The 27853-nt window shown below is 40.5% G+C and overlaps 1 protein-coding gene across 1 annotated transcript; it reads left to right on the top strand.

The window, feature by feature from the left end:
- On the top strand, positions 1-23265 carry onecut3a (one cut homeobox 3a). Its single transcript, XM_028444838.1, has 2 exons — positions 1-1068; positions 22973-23265. The coding sequence occupies exons 1-2, from the start codon at positions 27-29 to the stop codon at positions 23263-23265; spliced, it is 1335 nt and encodes a 444-aa protein (XP_028300639.1). The 5' UTR covers positions 1-26.
- The last annotated feature ends 4588 nt before the right edge of the window (positions 23266-27853 follow it).

A 27853-nucleotide genomic window follows, 5' to 3' on the forward strand; every position in this document is an offset into this window, starting at 1 on the left:
GAGGACTGGAAATAAAGATCCTTTCAATGATGGAGCTTACGATGGAAAACATCGGAAATCTGCACGGCGTGTCTCACTCGCATCAAACCAGCGACTTAATGAACTCTCCGCACGCGCGACAGTCATCGGCGTCGCATCGGAACTTGGTGTCGCACGGACGCTCAGCCATGGTGTCCAGCATGGCCTCGATCCTGGAGGGCGCGGGGGACTACCGCACGGACCACGCGCTGTCCGGGCCCCTGCATCCGGCCATGAGCATGTCGTGTGATTCCGGGATGAGCCTGAGCAGCACCTACACCACCCTGACGCCGCTGCAGCACCTGCCTCCCATCTCCACCGTGTCGGAGAAATTTCACCACCCGCACCCACATGCCCACCATCACCCCGCGCACCAGAGGCTCACAGCGGGGAACGTCAGCGGCAGCTTCACCCTGATGAGGGATGACCGGAGCCTGGCCTCCATGAGTAACCTGTACGGACACTACCCCAAAGACATGTCCGGCATGGGGCAGCCGCTCTCTCCTTTGTCCAACGGCCTGGGGTCTTTGCACGGCTCCCAGCAGAGCCTGGGCGCCTACGGACCAGGAGCCCACCTTTCCAACGATAAGATCCTCTCCTCCGGGGGGTTCGAGTCTCATGCAGCCATGCTGTCCCGGGGCGAGGAGCACCTGGCACGGGGTCTTGGGGGCCACGGGGCCGGGCTCATGACATCCTTGAATGGCATCCATCACCACAGCCATCCTCATTCTCAAGCAAACGGGTCAATGCTGTCTGATCGAGACAGGCAGACGGTGGTGGGAGGCGGTCAGGGAGCAGGGTCGGGACAAGTGGAGGAGATCAACACCAAGGAGGTGGCCCAGCGAATCACAGCAGAGCTAAAACGCTACAGCATCCCCCAGGCCATCTTTGCTCAGAGGATCTTGTGCCGGTCCCAGGGAACCCTGTCTGACCTGCTGCGGAACCCTAAACCGTGGAGTAAACTCAAGTCAGGCCGGGAGACCTTCAGGAGGATGTGGAAGTGGCTGCAGGAGCCCGAGTTCCAGCGGATGTCAGCGCTCCGGCTTGCAGGTGAGTGAGGAGACAGCTTCCAACCTGAGTGATGTGAAGGGATCAATTAGAAGTCAATGTGGCGAGACTGTCAATAGCTGCTCCAACGGACATTACCAGAAGTTATTAGTCGATCTTATCGAGTAAAAGTTCATCACGACAGTGGGAGTGTTAGATGTTGGTGTTTGACTGATGCAACCATACAAAATGGAAGATCCAGCTCTTACTGATGGATTTAACACGCATTGCACTTTTTACGCACAGCTCCAGTGTTTCCTCCATAAATGTTAGCGCCACACCAACAATTATCACATTATCCAGCCACATTTCGAAACAAAATCGAGCTTTTTCCATCTCATTGTATTGTATTGTGTTACTGTTAGACTCATTGCACATTTAATTCTTTCGGACTTCTGTCAAATAACAGCGTCGACGCAAACAAGGATCGCCTGACGCCTGGTCAAAGAGCTCAGGGAGCATGACCTCCTGTGGGTCAATAATTCCAGGTCCAGGCGTCCCCCTTTAGAGTATCGCGCTGATAAATGATCGATCTGGATGTGAAAGACAGAGACACAAACAGATGCGTCTTCCTTTGGACTGTGTTGTCTCATCTGCACTCTGGGACGTGCATGTCTCCAAATGTGATTTAAGAGACACTCGGTTATTTTGCCAAGCTTTTAGGATCCACGGTGGAAATTTATGACCTAGAAAGAGCACAAAACACGCAGCAGGGTTAAAAAAAAAAAAAAAAAACAACCTACATAGCAAAACCTGCATGAAACAAAGCTGAGAGATATAGCAAAATGGAAGTGCAGAGGCATTGATGTGTGCGTAAAAGCCCAGTTAGGTGCACTGCTCTTTCCAGACGTCAATCAGCTCTTCTGTGTCGTATTTCAGTGAATGGTTCAATTAAGCAGATATAGTGGCATATTTTAGTTCCAGTCAATGCCCTATTGAAAAGCACTTAATGGCATGTAAATTGTTCCTTTGCGTATTTAGTGGGGTTCTGGTAAATAAAGATTTAAACACTCCACAATTGTCTCTTTAAGTGTCACTGCTGTTAAAGCTAATTGGGCTGTGGGGTTTTATATCTTCCACGCTCGGCGTCAGGATAAAAGCCCTGAATGGAGTGGCTGCTCAGTGCAGTGCACATATACACTCTGATTCTGATCAGGCAGGAGGCCTGTAAAGCACATAACATATAATAATTCTGAGCAATTGTATGATTGCATTTGATAGCAGGCTTGTGTTTTGTTTTGTTTTTTCTTTCTTTTTTTAAAAAAAAAAAAAAAAAAAAAAAAATCTACATCAGTTGCTTTCTAAGTAGATATTTACAGGGAACCTCCAGTCAAGTTAAATGACAAATGGCTCGTATATGCAAATGCAAGCAGAAACATTTTAGTTATTGCATTTAAATCACAATTATCCTCAGTGGGCATGTGGGAGTCGTGGGTGGGGGGTTGTGATGCTGAAAGTGAGGCTGGCCCACATCAATCAATAGATTCAAATTACTATTCCAAATTCATCACAGTCACACCAATCAATGCAGCTGCCCTGCTTAGCTAATGCGAAAATGCCAGTGTCTGACACACACACACACACACACACACACACACACACACACACACACACACACACACACACACACACACACACACACACACACACACACACACTTAAAAGCAGAGAAAGCAGCAGCGGCCTGCTTTTTTTTTTTTTTTTTTTTTTAGGGTGAGTGCATGTGTGTCCTTCACGCTCAACATCTCCCAGTTCACCCAGTCCCTGTTCTCATGTGCTCAACTACCCCCGTGCATGTCCATGCATGTATGTGCTGACCACTGATGCACTGTGAACGCTGCACGGAGAGGTATAAGAAGAGATTTGGGGGCTTTTAAAGATCAATTAACGATGAAAACAATTCGTCTTTGCATCTGTGTTGAATTCCACACTCCATCTCAATGTATTTGGTGGAATCAATGCAGCCCTGATCGATAGGGAGAGCCAGTGCATCTATCAATTAACCCGCCTCAGCACTCTGTGCATGTGCTCTCTGCTCGGAACACAAGGAAAAGGTTGGGAAATAGGACAGCTGTTCCACAAAATGTAAGTTCAACACACCCAGAGTGTGTCAGGCCACGCCCCCGCGCCGTGCACGCGCATTTCCTGCAGGTTACAGCTGACCAACATAAACACAACTCAGCAAATAGCATCATTTCACTATCTATAACAGATGTGATAAGTTGTGATGGCATGGCACAGCAGAGCGCAGTGCACGGGTTCATTATCATGTGAATGGTCGGAGCACGTGCCGGGTGTGCAGGTCAGGAACAATTGGAGGCCTCTGTTCATCGTTCAATGGACTGCACGCAGTTTACACAGGGCTAATTCTTAAGCAATAGGATACTACCCCCCCCCCCCCCACACACACACACACACACACACACAAACACACACACGCGCACCACCCCGCGTCGTGAATGCGTGTTCATTTATAGTATTATGTTGGGTTTTTTTTGCCTTAGTAATCAGTTTTTAAATAAATAAATAATAATCTAATAGAATTAAAGATTGGTTATTATTTGTAACAGCTATAACATCTTCCTAAAATTATTATTATTATTTTGTTACTGTTTTCATCTAAAAGTGCATTTGTACACTTTTTAAAGAATTGCCTTCTGCAGGTCATGACTTCTCTATTTTAGAATCCAAAAAAGTGATCATGGTGCAAAACTGATTGACTTAGGGATTGGAGTTCTTGTTTTGATAATGGGGTGTCCCGTTATAGGTTTATTTTGTAAATACATGTAGTATTTTTGTTTTTATTTTATTTACAGCTTTCTTTCTTTTTTTGTTGTTGTTGTTGCTGTTTCCATGTCGCTGTAATATCCACTAAAAAGTGCAGAATCCTTTTTTTTGAGGACAGTTCAAGGTGGAGAACCGGAGTTTTCCCAATAAATACTTAATAGCATTCTTTTAGGCCCTAAACACCATTATTTCATCCAACAGCTTCCACCCATCGATCAATATTACAATCCACAATCGCGTCAATCACAGCCAACCGCATCCTGTTTTCCATTCCTACTCCAAGCCGGGTTTCCATTTAAATCACACCCCATGTGGGACCTGCTGCGTTCAAACTGTTTATTTTTAGGATGCTAACCAAAAAAAAAACAGCTGGCGGTTTTTTTTTTTTTTTTTTTTTTTTTGGTCACGCAATGCATGATACATAATTTAAAACGATGTAAAATGCAGGATAATCTAAAACAGGATATATATATATATATATATATATATATATATATATATATCATTTTTTTTCTCTCTCTCCATGAAAAGATGGCTTGATGTTTGCCTGCGAAATGATCGATTGGTCCTTTAATAATTGATGTATAGTGGAAGATAGGGGAGTAAACAGTGCAGCTGTGGTTTCACAGGCTCGTTGTTCGTTAAGCACAGCTACGTGTGATGTAAGTACTGAGACACACATGTACAAGCATCGCCTTTGCAGTTCCCTGCGGGGTGAGCAATAGACATTTTCTTGAGGTTATACCTCGAGGCTATTTCAGTTTCCATGCTGGGTCCAGGGTCGAGCTCTGTTCTGATACACTGTCATGTCACGCCCTGTGTAGTACAACCTATATAACCACTGCAGAACCCCAGTATTTAGAGAAACACAAAGGCAATCTTTTACGCAGCTTTCCATTTGGTTCCAAAATGCCTGACTTTGCAGCGTCAGCACCAGCATGCAGCTTATTGCATGTGTGCATGCGCGCGCCACCATCTCGTTCCTTCCTTCCATGTGTGATCGTGATGTAGAGTGCGTCTGCGCCACATTGTTAAGGCCGATCTGGCGAGCTCTGAATCTGTATCGATTTCCATTCCCCGGCTTCTCCTCTCCATCTCTGGATCTGCGCCATGCAACCACGACGCCCCCCCTTCCTCCCCCCCACCGCCACCACCTTGCAACACCTTCTTCATGCAGCTCATTCCCTCTCCCTCACACACACGCACACACACACACACACACAATTCTGTCTCCTGATCCAAACGTGTGCAAAAAAGCTGTGGATCAAATCTCTGTGATGGAGTGAAATACGCAGCACGAGCTGACTTATCAGTTCAGTCATTTAACCTTTTTTTACTCATCGTGCATCCCCACCACCCACAAAGTTCACAGCTGTCGACCTTATTTTAGATTCTAAATAATGTAAGTTAATCCTGACTGTTGCACACGTGGATTCAATGCACACACGCACACACACACACACACACACATACTGTACTGTAGGTGTTTAGCAATTATAAATGCAGCAGAGGTCTGGACTCTACACTCTCTGATATCGTCTATTCTGTTTTAGATGATCAATTCCTACGCTACTCCGTCGCCCCTCGCCAAACCGGATCGATAGGAGAGAATGACCTTTAAATCAAATTGCTGGCAGAGTCAACGGAATGCACGCGTCTGGCACCGAAGGGTTAAAAAACACTGTGCGCGTTCCCGTTTTGCATGTAAAATGAGAGGAAAAAAAAAACAGGACCAAGCCAAGCAAGTGCAATCTGACTGACAATCAGCATGGATGCTGGTGATGCTGAATGATTTAACAAAAATAATTTCCACATAATGCATTTGCATGATGTCGGTTTAACACAGCAGTAGGCCTCTCTCTCTCTCTCTCTCTCTCTCTCTCTCTCTCTCTCTCTCTCTCTCTCTCTCTATATATATATATATATATATATATATATATATATAATATATATATATATATATATATATATATATATATAATATCGCTAGTGTTTGGATGTTAGTGGTTATAAGTCAGTGTCTGTGAGGCAGTGATCCTACACACACTATCTGCTTATCTGACGCCCTGACAGGCCATCAGTTATTAAAGGCCCGATAATGGCTTGTTTAATGCTCAGACTAAGAACACAAGGCAAGGACATGGTCCGTGCAATTACCGCGAGAGGAGGAAGTCTGATCAGCGCGAGCTGCTCCTGGTTAAAGTCATTTACCAAAGTCCTAATAACACTGAAAAGCTGCACCTTTTCCCAGCAGGAACGTGAATGCATGCACCCCCGAAAAATTACATTTACATTAGAGATTACTGTTAAAGTTTTTTTTTTTTTTTTGTTCTAATGCTGAATTTCACTAACAGGCACCTCAAATGATTAAATTCAATTTTGGTTATTAATTTTTCTCTCAAGGAGACCGTTTATCAGTTTTTAATAGTGAATGAGAAGATGTCACTTATATTTCAAAAATTTCATTGTGTTTTCTGCTGTATTTCATCACGTTTCTTGTGGATTTTTCCCCCCCTAAATATTTTTGTTACTTTCATAAAAAAAGAAGAAAAAAAAAAAAATAGAATAAAATAATAATGCATTTGTTTTTAAATCAACAAAACTGCTTCTCTGTCGCTGGCCAGAATTATCTGGAAACTACAGTGGGTTTGTGTGTGGAGCCTCTGTAGATCTTTCAGGATGGTCGATCGCAACAAAACCGCAAACACATAGACACACACACACACACATAGACACACACAGACACACACACACACACACACACACACACACACACACACACACACACACACACACACACACACACACACACACACACACACACACACACACACACCGCGCGCGCGCACGTACAAAACGGTGCCCACAGATGCAACCCGAAACTCTCGTTGGGCAAACCGCGCACAGATCAACAAAGGAACAAAACGACTGTGAAATCAATTGATGAATTAATCGATGTCATTCTGTAGCCGTTGTGTTACAAGTATTAAATATAACCAACTTTTGCCATTTTTTTTGTACTTCTTCTGTTTTTTTTTTTTTTTTTTTTACAAGAAGCAAAATACGCTTTTAGTTTTATGTGCCCTTATTGTTGAATTTATTAACGACACAAGTGATGTGTTTATGTGAACTTAAATTAAATGTCTCACACATGAATAAATGACAACATAAATGAAAATATGATTGATAATTTCCGCCAGGTTAGTGGTCAGATTTTACACACATTCAAAAGTGTTCACCCATAAACGTATTTTATATCGTTAGAAATGTTATATATTAGGTTTAATACTTAATGTGTTAGATTTTACATTAAAGCATATATATTTATAGTGTGTGTTTTGATACATAAAAAAAATGAAAATAGTGAATTGAAATAGATGCAGAGTAGATAACGACATCTCAGTGAGACATTGCTATATAGTCCATAAAGCACAAAGACGGATGAAGCCATGTAAATGTACTATATATATATATATATATATATATATATATATATATATATATATATATATATTCAAGAAGTAAGATTTTCACCGTCAAAACAATCAACAAAAAACGTCGTGTAAATGCACTGTTGGAGAATGATTAAGTAACTGTTTTATTTATTTAAATATATTGTATTGGGGTTTTTTTTTCGTCTCTATAGGCTTTTGTAAAGATGGATTGTCTAAATAGAATTATGTGTTTGTAATTAAAGGCTGTGTGTTGAACGTGTTTCTGTAGTTTGGAGAGAGAGGAGAGGAAATTTGGTTCATATTGAAAAGCTGTCTGTATCTCCGTTGAGAATAAGGCCGATCACTGCAGACACAGTTAGCAGACTGACAGCTCTGCTGAGCACTTCAAATAAAGTGAACAGCATTAAATCCACAATGCTTTTTTCAAAAAAAAAAATCTTTTTAATTTATTTTTGCACCTCACAGTGTGTGAAACTATTTAATTTCCCATTTAATGCATATACTGTAAGTCTAGAAACACAATTTGCTGCTTTTAGTAAAAGAAAAGAAAAGAAAAAAAAATCCCTAAAAATAGTCAGATTAAGTCAAAGAAAAAAGTGTCATATTTTCTCCTAAAATATATTCATGCAGTCACACAAAACAAACAAAACGTCATATCTATAGTCAATTTTGTGCGTTAGCTCCATGGGACACCATGCATGCTTGAATAGATGCCCAGTCCATGACACCCCCACCCCCATGTAAAAAAAAAGAAGAAAAAGAAAAGAAAACAGGAGTCATCTCGTCTAAAGGCTAAAAACACTGTGCAGGCCCCTATTGTGTTCACAGAACTGGTCAAAGCGATTATGCATCAAATCAATGATAATCACAGATTATCACTCCAACAATGGGTCCACTCATACAAATAAATAGCAAACCAAAGGTGGTCATTAAAGCGGCTAAAAAACATAATGCAAGTTCATTTTCACTATGGAGCGCCTCTGTCTCTGTGCGTAAATGCCTGAGTGCGTCTAATTATCCAAAAGCTCATAAGGAGCGCGATCATCACAGGCAGTCTGAATATTGAATTTTCTTAGCACCGTGCAATTTCTTAGCTTCACACCTGCCTTGGTAATAATAACACGTTGGAATGCAAACAGGTGGATAAATGCGCTTTGAAAAAATACATTCGTCCTTGGCGTTTTGCGTCAACCCGCACAATCTTTTTTGCCACGTTTTTCAGTTACAGACAGTCATGTTGCATTGCAAAAAAAAAAAAAAAAAAAAAAATCTAACATGTATAAGAAATATTCCATGGCTGCTGCAGGACTAAAGCTTTTGTCGTGTGATGTATCAACAACATGTGTGTGTGGGATACATATGTATGTAGGTATATATGCATATGTGTGTATCCATAAAATGAAGAGTCCGTCCTTAAGACTGCTCTACTGTAAAGTGTCTTGAGATACCTGGTTATGATTTGGCGCTATACAAATAAAAGATTGATTGATTGATTGATTGATTGAACATGGGCTCAGGTTGAGCGGTATTGAAGTGCTGAAGAAGAAATGCCTCGCAGCTGAGTCGCAGGAGAAAGCAAACAAACAAACTGTGGCGCTTTATCAGTATATTAACACCAATTCTCACTCATTACATTAAGGAGTATTGAGCTGCACGGGTTTTGGCCAGAGAGGGAGAGAAAGTGGAGGAATAAGAGCTTAAGGAGAGCTTGGCACAACCTTACAGCCAAATATACACAGATGTGTAAATATATAAATATACATGCTGCAATAAATCTGTGAAGCAACAGCCTGTGGAAAGCTGACAGGACGCTTTAAAGACAGATATAGAACACAAACAGCTATTTGAAGAATTTCAACAGGGATTATTTGGAATATTCATGTGTGTGTCTGCGTGTGTGTGTGTGTGTGTGTGCGCGCGTGTGTCTGTGTGTGTGTTGGTCTCATAAAACACTGGGCACAACATCAGGCGGTTTGACTTTCTCATTATGAGCAGGAAGGGCAGTGATGATCAATAAATGATTCATGTCCAAGATGGACTCCAATGCTCAGGCAGAGAGGATGATGATGATGATGATGATGATGATGATGATGACGAGGAAGAGGAAGGGGGTCTGCTGGAGTCTCTCTGAATATTCAGCACCAACAGAGGGACATGTGATCACAACCCAAGCAGAGCTGGATCAGCCATGGTGTGTGTGTGTGTGTGTGTGTGTGTGTGTTTTTCCTCCACCCCTTTCATGAATCTCCACTGCAGGCCCACTCCCCCCCTCCGAGGCATAATTAATTGGACGAACTGAATTTCACACACGAATTATTCACGAATCTATCGATCGATATTGAACACCCAGGGCCTTTCTCTTAACCTCGCTTGGTTTGTCGTGAAGCAAAGAATATTAATGTCATCGGTGGAGAGGAAAATATATATATATATATATATATATATATATCACCATTTACATGATTACACATTGTTTCATGAATGTGATCCATTATAATTATTTTTTTTAAAAGGACAAATCTATAAATGTTTACCTACATACACCTTATAATTTAATCATCAGTATTTCTTTCTATCTGAGGGATCCATTCAAAGTAGGTCAGCGGCTCTGTGAAGGTGTACAAATCTCTCCTGCTGTCAGCGGGGTGCACACCTCAGGAAACACCGACACCTCTCTTTGTGCATGACTTTACGTCCGTCTCTGTGCTCGGTGCCTACTGTAGCTCTAAAAGCTGCTGTCATCGATTTTTTTTTTCCTTTTCTACGCCGAGCTTGGTTCAGTAATCAGGGCCCCCTTCCTCACCGATCGATCGCTATTGATTACTAAATCCAGCGCCTGTAGCAAAGGCAGCGCTCTGTTGGCGCCCCGTGCAGCCGGGCCACGGCCGGGGGCCCAGGGCGACCCCTGCCGGCCGACCTGGGGCACAGCAGGGGGTCGATGAGGCGACAGGACGTGACTGTCCCACAAAAAGACACTGTAAAACATTCCCGTCATAAGCTTAGCTATAAACCGTGTAAAATACCTCTGCAAACATATAATCATTATTGTTGTTTATGGTTTATAATTTTATTTGTTTAAGAAAACCAAAGGATATATTTTGGGCAGCAGAATATGGGACGCCGATTGTAAAGTTGCGCATGCTAAAATAAACTCAAAAGCACATTTTTGCAACCTTTAGCAACAAATCACATGTACAAAACATATCTGAAATGTTTTGATGTTACCTTTGACCAGATTTACAGCAATATTTGTGAAATTTGTGATGTCTTGTAAAAATATTGTCAATGTTAAATCTAAATGTTAAATCTAAATGTTAAATCTCAATGTTAAATCTAAATGTTAAATCTAGATGTTAAATCTAAATGTTAAATCTAAATGTTAAATCTAAATTTTAAATCTAAATATAGCTTTGAAATATTAATGTTAACTCTAAATTTAAATGCTAAATGTTAAATCTAAATGTTAAATGTAAATCCAATTGTTAAATGTAAACATTAAATCTAAATGTTAAATGTAAATCTAATTGGTAAATGTAAACGTTAAATCTAAATGTTAAATGCTCAGTCTAAATGGTGAATTTGCATATTAGCTAAATATTTAGTTTCACCTGTGACATTCAGACTTAACATTTATTTTTCACATTTATATTTAACATTTAGATTTAAATTTAATATTTAGATTCAACAATTAAATTTAAATTTAATATTTAACATTTAGATTTAACATTGACATCATATTTTTATAATTTTATTAAAACTAACATTAAAAAAAATCACATACATTTCTTTTAAATGTTGCAAAAAGCTGCTGTTTATTTTAGCATGCACAACTTTACAATCGGCGCCCCATAGCAGAAAGACACAATTTAAATATGCAGAATACACGAGTCAAAATCAAAGAATGCAGACAGAATTTGCAGGGGCGGGTTTAGGAAATTTTGGTTAGGGGGCACTGCAGGGGCACAGATTGAGGTGACACAGTAAATTTCAAATGAGAAAACAACACCTTAAAATTACAGTTAATAATACTGTTTACCCTCAATGATATACTTACTTGAAACAGGGGCATTTCACTTATAGATTCAAGCAACAAAACGTGTTGCACATATAAAGAAAAAAAAAAAAAAACACTTGATATGCAGTTTGTGCAAAAAGATACTTTATTATATCTGTGTGGATCCAATGCCAGCTGCTCATTGCAAGAACTTACTCACCAAATAAACGTTTCCCTAAAAGAACAAACACAATGCCTTATACATGTTTAAAGTTCAAATATGTAAAACTATTCCAACGACAAAAGCTAGGAAAATGAAAAAAATAGTAAAGTGGCTTAACCGGAACTGAAAATATTAGATTCCATGTGAGTTGCACCACTCAGACAAAAGTTCCTACCCAGTGTAATAGTTTAAATTTTATGACTACGTATTTTAAACAGTTTATCCTGCGAAAAATGTATATATTAGTAAAGGTTGTAGATTTATCACAAAAAAAAAAAAAATTTACAAGCCACAACTTAATTTGTCTTTTGTGAATCTGGATAGGGTGTCACATGGAGTGGCCAATCAGATTTTAGGGGTGGCACGTGCCACCCTGTTGGTCCGTCATAGCAGAGAATCTGTCCACCAGGATGATTTTAAACAGAGTAGCTAAAATGACAAAGAAATTATTTATTATTATCAATTAAAACAGTTATTTTTTCAGATGTTTATGACTGAATACTTTGCTCTTGAACAGATGATGATCTTCATTTATATTTACGAGACACAAATAACGGAGTTGTTGAAATAGCTCAAAATTCTTTACCAATAGGTGCTAATGATAGGATTGGATGATGATTTTTCTTGTAATAAAACTTGGGTGGTTGAACGTGACCCCCGCACTATGAGTGTGTGACGCCTCTGCTTTAAAGGCCATGATTGATGGGCAAGTACACAGAGATGTTTAAGAAGTTATTTAAAGGTGTTTACGTGCTGTATATCATATACTGTAGTTGTTTATGCAGACTTTGAAGAATCAGAGTAATATATTCATATTTCCAAATTGATGAGGATTTGTTTTCCTTAGTTTTGTAATCCATGCAGTGATTTTCATAGTCTTGATTAATGGTAATATAAAGTTCACACATTTGAGTTCATCCTAAAGCTTATCAATGTACGAATTTCTCTTTGTGGTGAAACACATCAATCCATCCAGTGTGTTTGTTTTACCTGAGGAAGGCCTCACAGGCCTCACAGGTCTAACATGTCTGAACATGTCGAACCAATTCTTGACAACTGTGCAAATACATTCACATACAATACAATCCAGCCATTTCCAATTCCTATGCCTCTTTTCATTGATTACAATGGATGGGTGTATTTTTCATTAGATCCCAACCAATTGATGTACCTGTTAATTGCCTGTTACACTCCCCTCCACCCCCTCCAGCCTCCGCTCCCTCCCCCTCAACCTCTCGTTCACAACTTCTTTCTTTCATCCTCTTAATGCTTCATTATCGTCATATTGGGACATTGCACTCTTACTAACAGTGTCTAGTAAAGCTCTGCTGGTGCCATCATTTTGTTTTTATACTAGTCCCAGTCTTTTGTTATCTCAAATTGCCTTTGTTGTTTGTTAATTGGACGTGGTTGAACATTATTTGCCCATATGAAAAAGGCATTAAGAAAAACAACAACTATCAAATAGGGTCAGCGAGTACTAATATCTGTTCTAACAGATTACAGTTAAACTCCAGTTAAAAAACATGTCAACTGTGCATAGTCTCGTCATATCCAGTCGTACAATACTCGACTTGCTTCAAACTCCAACTTTAGTCACCAATCATCCTAATACCAACCATTTACAAACGTCTGTCTTTTTTTTTAGAGCTTTTAACTTATGGAACAAATTGCCTAGGGACCTGAAAGACGTCAACTTTACGCATATTTGAAATATCTTAATGTATAAATAATGTATTTTTTTTTACTTTATTTGTTGGTGTGTTGATGTACATTTTTATGTAATGTTTCTGTATGTTTCTTTAATTTTTTCTGTTCTTACATGTACTGGAATTTTCTATGGACCCCAGGAATATTAGCAACCACCACGGTGGAAGCTAATGGGGATCCAATGAACAAATAAACCTCTCCTTGCAGGCCTAATTTTGAGATTGTGAAATACAGCATCTAACATGAAACCCAGTAAATGTACCCATATTTTTCTGACAAGCAAAGGAAAAATAAATAACAATTATTACATGTCAAAAACCCAGTATGAACGGAAAAACCAGTAAAACCAGTTAGAAGTCCAATTTACAAAGTAGTATCTTTTAAAAACCCAGTTTGAAAGGAAAAACCAGTAATAACAGAAGTCTAATTTGCATAGTAGTAATAATTAAAAACCCAGTTTGAAAGGAAAAACCATTAAAACCAGTTAGAAGTCCAATTTATATAGTAGTATGTGTCAAAAACTCAGTATGAAAAAAACCCCCCAGTAAAACCAGTTAGATGTTCAATGTACATAGTAGGATGTGTTAAATACCCAGCATGAAAGGAAAAACCAGTAAAAACCAGTTAGAAGTCTAATTTACATAGTAGTATGTGTTAAATACCCAGTATGAAAGGAAAAACCAGTAAAAACCAGTTAGAAGTCTAATTTACATAGTAGTATGTGTTAAATACCCAGTTTGAAAGGAAAAACCATTAAAACCAGTTAGAAGTCTAATTTACATAGTAGTATGTGTTAAATACCCGGTATGAAAGGAAAAACCATTAAAACCAGTTAGAAGTCTAATTTACATAGTAGTATGTGTTAAATACCCGGTATGAAAGGAAAAACCAGTAAAACCAGTTAGAAGTCCAGTAAAATGAATACAAACTGAACCAACAGGAAATGTTCATTATCCTGAAGCATGTGATTCAAACGCCTCAAGTGGTGTTTATAGCCACAGTGACGAGTGATTCCATACACGCTGTTCGCCATCAAACGACAACCTGGCTCAGATTTATGAAACGTGGCCTGAACACGGAAAAACCAGCGCTAAAGTGGAGAGAAAAATACCACAGCGACCACATCAAATTCAGATTGTTTTGGACTGGGAATGAGAAGTGCCGCAAAACAAACTGTTTCATGCTATGAATCGAAACATGCTTATATATTATATATATAATTACAATCTATATCATTAATAATATACATTATATTAATTTGTAATACACTATATGAGTAGTAAACAGATGTATTGGTTTTGGATTTTTGTCAAGTTAGGTGGTCTATGATCTTTTAATGGTTAAGTGGTTCTTAGGCTGCGTCCGAATAGTCCCTCCTATCTCCTTTCCTATCCACTGTTCCTTCACAACTGGAAGTGTTTAAGTGTTGGCCATGATAAAGTGCGTCCAAGTTCTCTTTAAGCTCAGGAAAGGAGGCTCAATGCTTCCTTTATAACCTCCTTTAGCCTAGGAAACACTGATGCATCCTTTACCAAAGGAGACGAAATAATGGTGACCCACAATTCCTTGCGGCGACAACATTTAAAGGGACATGCACACCCGAGCGCTGACAAGTAACGGCGATCATGTAAGTTACCAATGCAATAATATGCTTTGAACAACTTTAAATAAATCATCTAAAACCAATATCTTATTATATGTAAGACATTATCAGATTATAAATGACATAAAACAGACACTCTGCGATTCTAGAAAAAGGGATCAGAGACATTTTTAGCCACATTATGTTTTATTCAACATAATTCATATTAGTGAGTGGAAGGTGAGTGTGAGCAATCATTCTCAATGTGACGTGCTTTTAGTTTCACTTTTGTTCCTCGTAGCCTGGTAGCCTATTTTTCGTTGATTTACATTCAAGTAGTATTTATTTTTATTTATTTATTTATTTAGTAGTCCATTTTTGGAAATTTGTAGTTATTTCACTACGTCAGACGTCATTAACCTTCGCGGCCGTCAGATTATTACGTCACCTAGTTGAAGTGCGTCTGATTGTCAAAGCAAACGTGACGGTCGTTTCCTAACTCCTCTCCTAACACCTTTCCTTAACCCTGTGATGACATCCACGAGGTTATTGAAAAGTGGATAGGAAAGGAGATAGGAGGGACAATTCAGACGCAAGAAGTTTGAGAAACACTGACCTAAGGGATAAGTTGCAAAGAAATCAAATGAAACACTTTACAGAGACATTAGTTATGCATGTATTTACATAAAAAAGTCTGACTATTAACCAAACAATAAGAAGGACAAATGTGAAGATATCGATAAATACATTATATGAATAAATCTAATGGGCATGCAGGTAAATGACTAGCATACAGTACCTTTGCTTAATTTATGAACCCACTCTAATCGGAGAAATTTCAAACACATCCCTGTAGTGGAAAAAATGTACAGGTTCCAACCAGGGTTTGGGTCAATTACATTTTCAATTACAATTATGTCTTCAATTACCCATGTTCAATTACAACTCAATTATGATTACTGTAGCCGACATTTTTTCCACTCTTAATTAAATTTACAATTATTAGTTTTCCTGCCTAGGTCAATGATAGTTATATTCTCAATTACTAAAGTTGAAATTGAATTAATCACAATTACTGAGCCTGAAATGAACATCCCCATAAAACGTAACCTTCCCCTTGTGTTAGCTTTCTGTTAGCATCTCTATGATGTCTTAAATGTAGCTGTAAAATACATTTAAAAAATATAGTCTATCATCTAATTTGTTTCTTATTTCTTCATTACCGTGTCAGGATTCCTTATCCATGAAAATATTGGTATAAATATTTTTGTACATTTTAATATCTGAACTAAGTTACAATTAAGCTATGATTTAATTGTAATTTAACAACAGATGTTTTCAATTGCGAATACATTTGTAAATATGCCATAATTGTAAATAATTACCAATTACGCAACTGCAGTTACAAATTACCCCAACCCTGGTTCCGACTCGTAAATGCATAATTAATTTACTATATCCAGAGGTGTGGACTCAAGTCACATGACTTGGACTCGAGCCAGCCACGAGTCATGAATTTGATAACTTGTGACTCAACTTGGACTTTAAAGGGCCCATGTGAAGCTCAATCACCTTTTCTGTGCTTTAAAGACCATAAAGTGCTATTTAGACTTCATACAGCTGCCAAAGTGTTTTTTTCATTGATTCCCTCAATCGTTAGTTAGATTTGCTCCTTTCTTACTGCAGGGTGAGCCCAAACACCTCGCTCCAATTTGATGACGCATTCTCACTTTGATGACAAACTTGACATGGCACTGAGCTGGAGAAGCCGCGCCTCCAGGAAGCTCTCTGCCATGATTGACATGTAAACAGACACGCCCACGAAGGTGAGCATTTCAACATCCTTCGCGCAATGCTATGTTTGTATTTTCTACAGTCTATGCATGTACCGGAGAACGCCCCGCCCCCACACTCTGTCTTGTGTTTATAAAGCAGCATGAGTTCAGCTACGGAGTGGATGGGAGGAGGGCGGGCCATCCTCTGGCCCTACATCACTGTGTGGGGAAGAGGAAGTCAGTGTCCCATCTATAGACACACCCACTCATGAATATGCATAAGTAGGCCGCAAATCAGACAGTTTGTGTAGAGTTGCTCAGAAAGTGACTTTTCAGAGGCTAAAACTCTGGAAAACAGGCGAGTTTGGGAAAATAAACCTCAAATACTATGTTTTTGGGGTTCTTAGAACAAATGGAGATGGGTGAAAAATAGCATAATATGGGACCTTTAACATCAGTGACTTGTGACTTCACATGGACTTGAGCCTTGTGACTTGGAAGGACTTGCCACTTTCCCTTAAAGCTCAACAGGTTGCTGTAAACCACTTTATCCATGTGTGTGTGTGTCTCCGTATGAGGAGTGAGTATGTATTTTTGTGCTGGGTGGGGGTGGGGGTGATGCTGTCAGCACAATATCCAATCAAATAAGGCGCTCGTGGTTTTTAAGACAGCATTCAACCAATCAAATTGCAGGACAACAGGAAAGAAAGAAAAACCGTCAATTAGAGCGTCTTTGGCAAAATTATACCTAAAAATCCTTTGTTTGGGTACAAAAATGATGAGGTAATCGATACAAAGTCAATTACAAACTTTACGAGTTGCAGTATGCAAAACATGTGCTGCAAGGAACACGGACGGAGAAGCAACAACTTCTCACGTCGCCATTTAAAGCTGCACAAAGAACGGTAAGTTCTGAAAGAAAGCAAAAAATATAACCAAAACTTTTCAAATCAAACGTAATCAATATTAACTCATTGGCTATTTTTAGAGCAGCCAACCCCATATTGACAGGTGTTTTAGATGATTTTCACTGATCGTTCAAGACCGGTGTTGGGAACGTTACTTTAAAAAAGTAATTAGTTGTAGTTACTCACTACTTGATCCAAAAAGTAACTGAGTTATTAACTGAATTACTCCATAATAAAAGTAACTCATTACCAAGGAAAGTAACTATTTGCGTTACTGTTAAAAAAAAAAGTTGCTCTATGTCAAATAATTCAGTTTTTTTAGATGCGTGTGTCGTGAGGTGCTTCATTAAATTCGAGTTGTTTACTACGGACGTCGACAAAGTCTTCACTCCTGGATATAATGAACACTTCACATGCACGTTCTTGCCTTTGACCACAATTAATAAAGTAGTGTTTGTATCGCCACCTTAAAAATGACAACTTTTCATCGGAATGCTCCACGTTCACCATCTCTGCTGCTTCATCCAATCTGCAGTGTGTGTGTGTGTGTGTGTGTGTGTGTGTGCTGGCACATGTGTAAAAACACTGGCTCTGATTGGCTACTATGACACATGACGCCACCTTAGCCAATCATAATGGCTCACCTTGTTTTTAACCCACCTCCTCGTGCTGGCACAGTGTAAAAACACTGGCTCTGATTGGCTACCATGAAACATGACGCCGCCTAAGCCAATCATAATCGCTCACCTTGTTTTTAACCCACCTCCTCACTACAGCTGATCACAATTTATTCAATCAATACATGTAACGCACCGCATTTAATGTTCAGTAACGATAACGGCGTTGTAACGGCGTAAAAAGTAATTAGTTAGATGACCCAGTTACTGAAAAACAAATTATTTTAAACACCATTATTCCAAACACTGTTCAAGGCCCACAGAATATTGTGTGCTATGACTATGTAAACATAGAAACCACTATCACCACTATCTTCTTCCATCAGGAAAAATAATCATTATCAGCACTATTTGGCTGGTTTCACCAAAAACAGCTGTCTCTGACCAAAAAACAAAGAAAACAAGCTTTTTGTAAAAAGAAACATATCAAGCAGAACAGTGACTTTGATGCTAATATTTTTGCTTTAGTGACACCTCAAACATCTGAACAGTGGTTTCCTTCTATAAAACAGCAAAAACAACAGTGAGAAAGGCCTTTTGATGGCTAAATAATGATTTTTACCTGCAACCAGCAGCTCTGTCAGGAGGGTTAGCATCCTTAGCATGCTTGTCGGTGCCTTTTTACTTCTGCTACCTGTGATCAGGCATCCAAAGAGCATTGTTGCCACCTGCTGACTCAATAAAATATTGTCTACAAGTAAGATCTTTACATGGAAGTTGCATAATGTTTTACTGCATCCGTTCCCACTGAAAAACATAATTGACGTCTATAGACGTCATTGGCAGTCAACATTACTAAACCAAATGACGTCTTCAGACTTTAATGGCAGTCAATGAGTTAAGAATGTATGCCCCCGTTTTAGCTTTCTGTCAGATGAGTTTTTCCGGCCAGGGAAACATATCGTGTTCTCTACAGCATGCCAGATTCCATTACCAAAAACTGCAGCTGTCCTGTTTATTTATGCCTCATTTGGGCTGTTTTTGTAATTGTAGTTATTCACAGCTTAGCTGAACAAACACTGACGACACAAAATAACGCAAATAAACATAATTATTGAAGCAGCAGTTGAGCATTAATTTCTGTGCGGTGCGAGGTAAAATTGCTGTTTTGTCACGGGACTCTGGTGTGCTGTAGAGCGTGAATTTAACAAGCGACTTATTGTAGGTTTTCTGACCAAAAGTGCTGTTTGACAGAACTGAAAGGACTCGAAACTCGAATAGTAGGACGTGAGGGTAAGGACTTGAGACTTACTTATGACTTGCAAAACAATGATTTGGTCCCACCTTTGACTATATCTGCCATGCAATTATTCAGACTTCTATTATTTCCATTAACTATGTGCCCCAGTTTTTTTTTATTTCTCCACTGGATCAGAGAGCAGTTTGGAGGAGCAGACATCTCACACATGATAGCATCACACTTCTGTTTCTTCGTCTCATCCTTCAAACATGTTTTGTGAAGCTTAAGAGCATGTTGAGGCTCTCCATCCTGCTGGGAAACCAATCCTCCTCCACTAAAGTTTAATCCAGAGTGGCTGTTCTCTGTGAAGGCGCAGCATCTCTCTGATCACACTTAAAACACCAGCTTCAGCGTCCAAATGTGGAAAAAAGCAGAGGTTCTTCACGTCTGTCTAACGTGCGCGCGCGAACACACACACGCACACACACACACACACACACACACACACACACACACACACACACACACACACACACACACACACACACACACACACACACACACACACACACACACACACACACACACACACACACACACACACACACACACACACAGGAGGTTAGAGGCTTTACTCTCATCAGATCATATAGTCCCGCCATGTCAATGATGAACAAATGAGTCAATTTGCAGATAAATCTATGAGCTGACCTGCTGGTATTTATCATGGAATTACATGGTGATATTTAGCTCGGTGTGCTTTTGGTGCACAGGGTCGTCACAGGAGACAGGAGCGTGCGTGGCATTTTGAATGCTCTAATTAGAATCAAAACCTCCTCAAGTCACAAAAACAGACGAAAAATGGACTTGTGATCATTTTTGCATGTCATTACCAGGGTTGGGGTCAATTACATTATTCAATTATAATTACATCTTCAATTATCCATGTTCAATTACAACTCAATTACGATTACATTGACCTGCGTTTTTTTCCCAATTTGCAGTTAAAATTACAATTATTATTCTCCCACTGAAATCAATTACAATTAGCTTCAAAATCAATTAATCACAGTTACAGAGCCTTTAATAAATAACCTCATAAAACATAACCTTCCTCTTGTGATAGCTTTCTGTTCATATCTCTTATGATAACGGATCAGTTTTGATTCATGTCTTAAATCAGCTGTAAAATACATATTATCTATCATCTCATTTGTTTCTCATCTCTTCGTTGACTTGTTAGACTTCCTAATCAAGGAAAATATTGGTTTTAATATTTTTGATGTTGGCGTCTGCACTTTCAGTATACCCTAGATTTAAAAAAAATGTTTTATGTAATGGTGAAATTATCCTCAAGAGAACTGACAGGTAAACTTGATATTTAAAATATTTTATTAATTGCTAACTTCATATGTATGAGCATAGAACTGTAACATGGTTCCACTGGTTTGCGTTTAATTAAATTGTAATTGGCATGAAAATTCTATTAAAAAAAACTGTCAATGTCAATTATCTGAACTCAATTACAATTCAATTATGATTACAACAGCAACAGATTTTTTCTACTTAGGATTATTCAACTCAGCTCAACTTTATTTATAGCGCAAATTACAACAAAGTCATCTCAGCGCTCTAAACAAAATATATGGTCCATAAACAAGATACACACATCATAATTCACAATTAATTACCAATACACAATTACAATTTTTACAATAATTGACCCCAACCCTGGTCATTACATCGCTCCTAACAACCTCCCATCAACTTACAACTTCATCTGTTTGTGTTAATTTTTTTTTATCAGCTTTTTACTTAAAAAATAAATATATAAATAAAATAAAATATTTTGACAAATTAACCAAACCATTTTATGTTGAATTATTTTCTTTATTTCATCCCTTTCATTTAACCCTTCAGTAAATCAAAGTACCACACGCACACGCACGCACGCACGCACGCACTCACGCACTCACACACACACACACACACACACACACACACACACACACACACACACACACACACACACACACACACACACACACACACACACACACACACACACACACGTATATCAGCGGTGCTAATGTGAAATATGAATATGATGGATGCAGCAGTGTGCAGGTTAGACATCTGTAGTAAACAGATTGGACTGCAATGGCTGATCAATGGGCTCTGTTCCACTGTAATTAGACACAGAGCGCCACGGCTTGGCTCCAGCCACTTCAGCATAATCACAACCTCACAACACACGCACACACAAAACGCTGGAGTGAGACATTACTAAAGGCGAGTATTGTCTGAAAGTATCAGACAATACCACCAGCAGCGGCTGAGGATCACTCAGGTACCAGGCAGCGTTATTGCTTCAATGTGATGTGTTTTCAGAGACTGAAGGGACACAGAGTCTGTTCTGTCAGGATTCGATCCTTTAGCCAGCAGGGGAACGGGTGACTAAAAAAGGTTGTGACTTAACCCTCCACACACACTCAACTCACTCCCGCACCTTCTCTGTATCCTACTCCTCACCAATCCACTGCTTTCCAACTAATATTTGGAGTTAAATCACACTCACCCAAAATACAACGCCCCATTAACTATTCATTTTTGTGTTTGGCGAAGTCCTTCACACACAGATACACACACACTCTCTCTTTCTTGCTCCCAAATGTAAAAGATAACATTCTTTTACAGTGTTTTCTTTTGAAATTGCTCTGCGTATGAGAAGAAGCTCATATCAGCAGAGCAAGCACCTCCTGAGTGTTGGTGTTTGGGGGTGGAGGTGGTGCTGGGGTTATAAATACCCTCTCAGAGCTCAATAGAGTGGGCTCCAGTGGGCCCTGTTTGAAGTAGCAGACTGTAGACCTGCTGGGGGGGTATTTTGACCTCAGTCCCTACAGAGAAACCTCCCAATTCCTACAGCAAAGTCAGTCAATATCTCGCTCTCCTTCACTCCCAACCCCTCCCTCTTCTTCTCAGCTCCTTTCTTTAGTTCTTACACACACGCACACACACACACATACACGTAAAGACCCTCAACACACACACACACATTCACGTTTTGTCTCACTCCAGCGCGGCTTCACGTCTCGTCTCTCCAGCCTTTTCATTCCGTGCTTTAATTGCCTCCTCCTCTGTCTCTCGTATCCAGACACACTCAAACACAAAATGCTTACTTTTGTGAAACAGTCACTCAGTCCCCCATTGTGACTCAAACTGCATTAATATTGAATCAAACAGCACTGTCTCCAGCTAGCAGGCAACAGCCAGTCCCACCGCCTCCTCTTCCACCCAACACCCCTGTCTTCCTCTCACCGCAGGCTGGCTCCCTGTCTACACTCTTCAGGATGGAAGCAATATTCCCACTGGGCAGCTGGCATGGATTAGCTTTAAATCAACTTTAATATGGCAATAGAGATGGAGCTGTCGCATGTCTGCTGGTGTATAAACTAGTTTATGTGTTAAATTGCTTGCTGATCAGACTTGTACTTTTTTGCTTTCTTTGGTTTGTGAAATCAAGTCTTTTGTATATTTACCTGGCTTTGTGTTTTCTTCCTCCTCTTTGTCCCCCACTCTCATCCCGATCCCTCCCACTGCTGCCATCCACACCAAGCCTGCAAGCGCAAAGAACAGGAGCAACACAAGGACCGCAACGCAGCGCCAAAAAAGCAACGCCTGGTCTTCACTGACTTGCAGCGCCGCACACTCATTGCCATCTTCAAGGAGAACAAGCGTCCATCCAAAGAAATGCAGATCACCATCTCCCAGCAGCTGGGCTTGGAGCTCAGCACCGTCAGCAACTTCTTTATGAATGCACGCCGCCGATGTGTGGACCGCTGGCACGATGACCACGGTACCAGCCCCGGGCAGCCGGGCACGTCTGCCACCACCTTCTCCAAGGCCTGAGAGGGCCCACCGAGGGCAGGGGAACCCGGGTGGCTCTGCGGGCTGTGGGATCTCTGACTGTGAAACCCGTCTCCGACTACCCCAGCCGGACTGAGCCACCTTAAGGCGTCCTCTGCCCCATCCCAAAGTTCTTTTGTGCCATGCAATCATCTATATGTCAGTCAAAACCTCAAAGCTCTCACCTGCAACATTAAAAAGATGTATAAGGTAAAAAGTGAAGTCAGGTCCACTCTGCATTACACAAACGAGGACAATCAATCAATCTGTCTTTCTTTGGAGAGGAAATCATTTTTATGACATCTAACAGAGTACAGAGACACCAAAGATTTGTTGTTTTTGCATTACATCGGCCTTCTCCCTCACCATCTGTAGCGGTTGATTTTGCACCCCTCCCCTGGCCTTTACCTCACCTCCTTTGTGTCTGCCTTCCTACACACTCTCCCTCAAACATCTCCTCTACGCCAAAGCAACAAGGGCAAAAGAACAGCAATAAATCGGACAACAGAGCAGCACACACCCCATCCTCAGACACACACTCCCAAACACGAGGCCATCACAAGCAAAACAAGGCAGCCTATAAAAAAACCCAACAAGGCTTCTTTCCAATTCTCAGCTTCTACCTCCCCCTCCTCCTCTACTCTCCTTCATTCCTCGGCCAAAGGTATTCCCTGAAGGCCGGCCATTTCACAGAGCAGCTCAGCCTGATCATACAGCAAACTAATGAATTGAAAAATGAATCGATGCAGACGGAGAGCGAGGTCTCGACCCCTCCTGAAGGTGAAACTCAAGACACTCAGCAGTGGATACTCAGGTCTTCCAGGCCCTGCTCCATATATTTTTGCACAGATGTTGGAGGCCTGTAGGAAGACATGTCACTGTTCGCCTCAGCCACGAGTCTGTCCGTCTTTGACAAAGAGGAGAGGCGGGTGGGATGTCTGGACCTTGCTCTTTGTTCTGCTGCCTTTTCTCTAATCAATAACTGAGAACCAAATGGTGACAACTAAATGCTCGGGCATCCTGCCAACCACATTACAGCTGCATTCAAGAGGAGCACATGGAACCTGGTAGGATAGGAGGAGGAGGACACAAAGGCCTCACCAGTACAGCAGCAGCACACCCCTTGGTCCCCAAGCCACCACCTGCATCGGCAGAGCAACAGTGCTCCCTGCTGGTGATGGCAATAACCTGCATCCAGCAAAGCAAGCAGGGTTTCAGAGGAGGAGGAGAGGGAGGGAAGAGCCACTAGGTGCGGAGGAGAAGTCATGGCACAACACATTCAGGCCCTTGCAGCTCTTTGAAGGCAGATCAATAGCAAACCATTATCCTATTGTTGTTCCTCATCTAACCAGCGCCGGTGAAGCCTAGGAGGGGGATGGTTAAAGTGAACGCATAAAATGCAGGGATTTAGCAAAGGCAGGGATAGGATTGAGCAATCCAAACTAGACAGAAACATACAAAACACAACAGTAACACAACGATGAAGAATGAAAGAAGGAAAAACAGGAAGACTGGCACATCAGTGGTGCAGCGAAGGCTTCATACCTTTGTCAACATTTATTGCTTTCATCAGTCCACAATCTGAACAACTCCAAAACTGATTCAGTGGCAGATCTGGCTTTTCCCCTCACATGGGTTACCAGTAACTAACCCAAAGCCAACCACAACTCTTAGCTGTTCAAACATACAACAATTAGTGCCAATGCTTACTGCCTTAATGTGAGTCAGAGAATATGGTACTAGGGTTAACACATAGCGCTCCACTGACAGGCGGTGTGTGCCATAGTGGCCAACAATCAGCTTTTAACTGAATTAAAGTCTACTTTTTTAAGGAAAGGAAATGGAAAAAAAGATTTAGGCTTTAGGGTGTAAAAAAACCAAACCTCAAACAACAAAGTTACGACAAACAAACAACATGTGCTACACAACACACCTGAGAAATATCACAAAACTAAAGCAAAAGGAAATCTCTCTCATCCTATCTTTGGTTTTCTACCTCCTCTCTCCCTCCCAACCCCTCTCCTCACTCTTCTCTCTTTCTCTCTATATTGATGCGGGTATTTAATTAGTACCATAGACACAAAGTTTCTATTTCTTGTTACTATTGTGCTCTGTTGTGCATATGTGCACCTTGTTGATGAATCAAAAAAAAAAAAAAAAAGAAAAAAAAAGAAGAAGGACTTTTTAAAAGAGAAAAAAGAGGAATGCAAAGACTGAGGCAAGGACTGAGAGTTTTTCTCTTTTTTTCTTTTGCATTCAGTGTGGAAAAAAAAACTCAAGGTGAACAAATACCACAAGAAAGAGAACATAACAGAAACACAGGGAGCTACAGAGGAGAAGAAAAACAAGGAGAGGCTTCTTCTTTTGGTATTTCAAACCAGGACTGTGTGACTCTCAGCCCTTCAAGCAAAGCCCCACAAAACGGGGAAGCCTGACCTCCAAACGCTCTGGCTGAGTCAGTGTGTTTTACTGGAAGGTGGGGGGGGGGGGACTCACTAGTTGTCTGTATGGTCTTAAGATGCAACTGTAGCATTTCCTAACAATGTAGTCAGATTAGTGGTGCAGATTAGATAAAAGGTGGTACTTGTAGAGGCGACGATCAGGAGATACTGACTAAATTCACGTTGCTTTAAGCAGAGAGTTAAATTCACCAAAAAGAGGAAGAGCTTCAAATTGACTTGTGGTGTGCAGAGCAGTGAGCATAGGTACCTAGCTAGACTTAACTCTAGACATTAAGCTGACAAAATGACATTTGTTTGTAGTGAGAACCAATGTGGCTACCTCACACAAGCTGAGTGGTTTGTGAAACCGCCACTAATACCAAAGATACTGCAGCCTACCAGTCACAAACTGCCTAGGGGGACCCAAACAAAACAAAAAAAAAAATAAGCCCTTCATTTACCCAACACGAACACACACAAACACACACACACACTAGCAGCGCAGTCAGACTGCATCATGCCACATTGGAGGAGGTGGCTGCCATGCAGACAGAGTTGAGTGCCTTTTCCCTTCAACCATGGGTGGGACTGCACTGGAAACACACACACACACACACACACACACACACACACACACACACACACACACACACACACACACACACACACACACACACACACACACACACACACACACACACACACACACACACACACACACACAGAGACAATGCACCAATAATTGGATGGACAGAAAGGGGGGCAAAAGAGAGGGACACAGAGTGGGGGCTGTGTCAGCATTTCTCTCATATTGACTTTCCATCTTGATACACTAGAATACAAGCACTTTATCATGTAGAAAGTCTATATAACATTTTCTATACGCTATTTATTTGAAACCGAAATCATACATTACTCCTCAGTCCGTCAGGCTGACTTCAGCCTTTGCTCGGCATGCTTAGACCCTCAGCCGCTTTACCTTTCCTCACATCAGAGGTATTTTTGTGTAACAGAGAAAGAGGGCGGGTAGAAAGGCTGTGGATGTAAGCACTTGAGGTTTCATAAATGTAGATTCTCACCACTAAATGTCTCTCTGTCCCTCTTTCTCTCTCTCCACTGCGTGCGAGCACAGAGGCTGCACTAGAGAAGTGTGGAAGACTCACTGACACAAACTCTCTCCTCCCTCCACCTTGTCTGTCCAGTCCAAACCTTCCCCCCTGGCAAGTGCTAAGACTCGGTAGGCGTGTGTTGACAATTAATTCTGAAATACCTCAAAACCTTTCATGTAAACTTTATGTAATTTAAACTGAAAATAATACTGCTAATGATAACGATGATTATGAAACTATGATACTATGATAGTTAGTTTTGGAACTTGTGACTTGAAGCTTTATACTGTTAAATTCCTTTTATTTGTTGGCTTTATTTTACTCGTACGTTCTCTCGTTTGTTTTTGCTACGGCATGTATTTACTGTTTTCATAAAGGAGAAGACATTGTGAATGTTTCTGAGGAGGGTCACAAAGATACGACAAGACAGGAGAGAAAGTACAAACCAACAGGAGGATGAGTAAGAGCGCTCTCACTGCTGGGTAATAATGGTGAAAGAAACAATAACAGAAGGGGGAAAAAATGTGATTTGATCAAAGATTTTAAACCAAAAATGTGATGTTGAACCAAAGGAGAGGTTATTCAACATCGTTAGCTCTATTCTGCCTTTAAGTTGTTTTTTTCCTCTGAAAGAAAAAAAAAAGTGTTTCTCGATTACTTTTGAAGGTTCCTGGGTGTGTTCAAGTGCTCCTGCTGTCCTTAGAATATTAATGACCCGCACCTCCTGTTGAAAAGAAGGTGCACTTTTTTCTTTCGTGCATGGATATTGTATAACTGTATAGAAACCAACAGGAATGACCTGTGATTTTTTGTGGGTAGAGGAGAAGGATGGACAAATGTGGAAGTGGGTGGAGAAGGGGTGGGTGATATTTTGGTTATAAAACAAAGTGGGTGGGGAGGATTTGGGGTTTTAGCCAATGGAGGGGTCCTTGTTTTTAGAATTTCTGTCACTGTTGGATTCACTGGTTGTGTGCATGTGTTGTTGCAACCCTTACCCTTTCCCCATGTTTCTTTGATGTATATATATCCAGACAGTAGGGG

The sequence above is a fragment of the Gouania willdenowi genome, chromosome 4 (assembly GCF_900634775.1).
Source record: "Gouania willdenowi chromosome 4, fGouWil2.1, whole genome shotgun sequence".
Classification (NCBI taxonomy): Eukaryota; Metazoa; Chordata; class Actinopteri; order Blenniiformes; family Gobiesocidae; genus Gouania; species Gouania willdenowi.

Excerpts from the sequence above, each read along its gene's own strand:
- onecut3a (XM_028444838.1), top strand. The coding sequence starts at position 27 with ATGATGGAGCTTACGATGGAAAACATCGGAAATCTGCACGGCGTGTCT. Across the intron at positions 1,069-22,972 it reads GTCAGCGCTCCGGCTTGCAG|CCTGCAAGCGCAAAGAACAG; the intron begins GTGAGTGAGGAG and ends ATCCACACCAAG.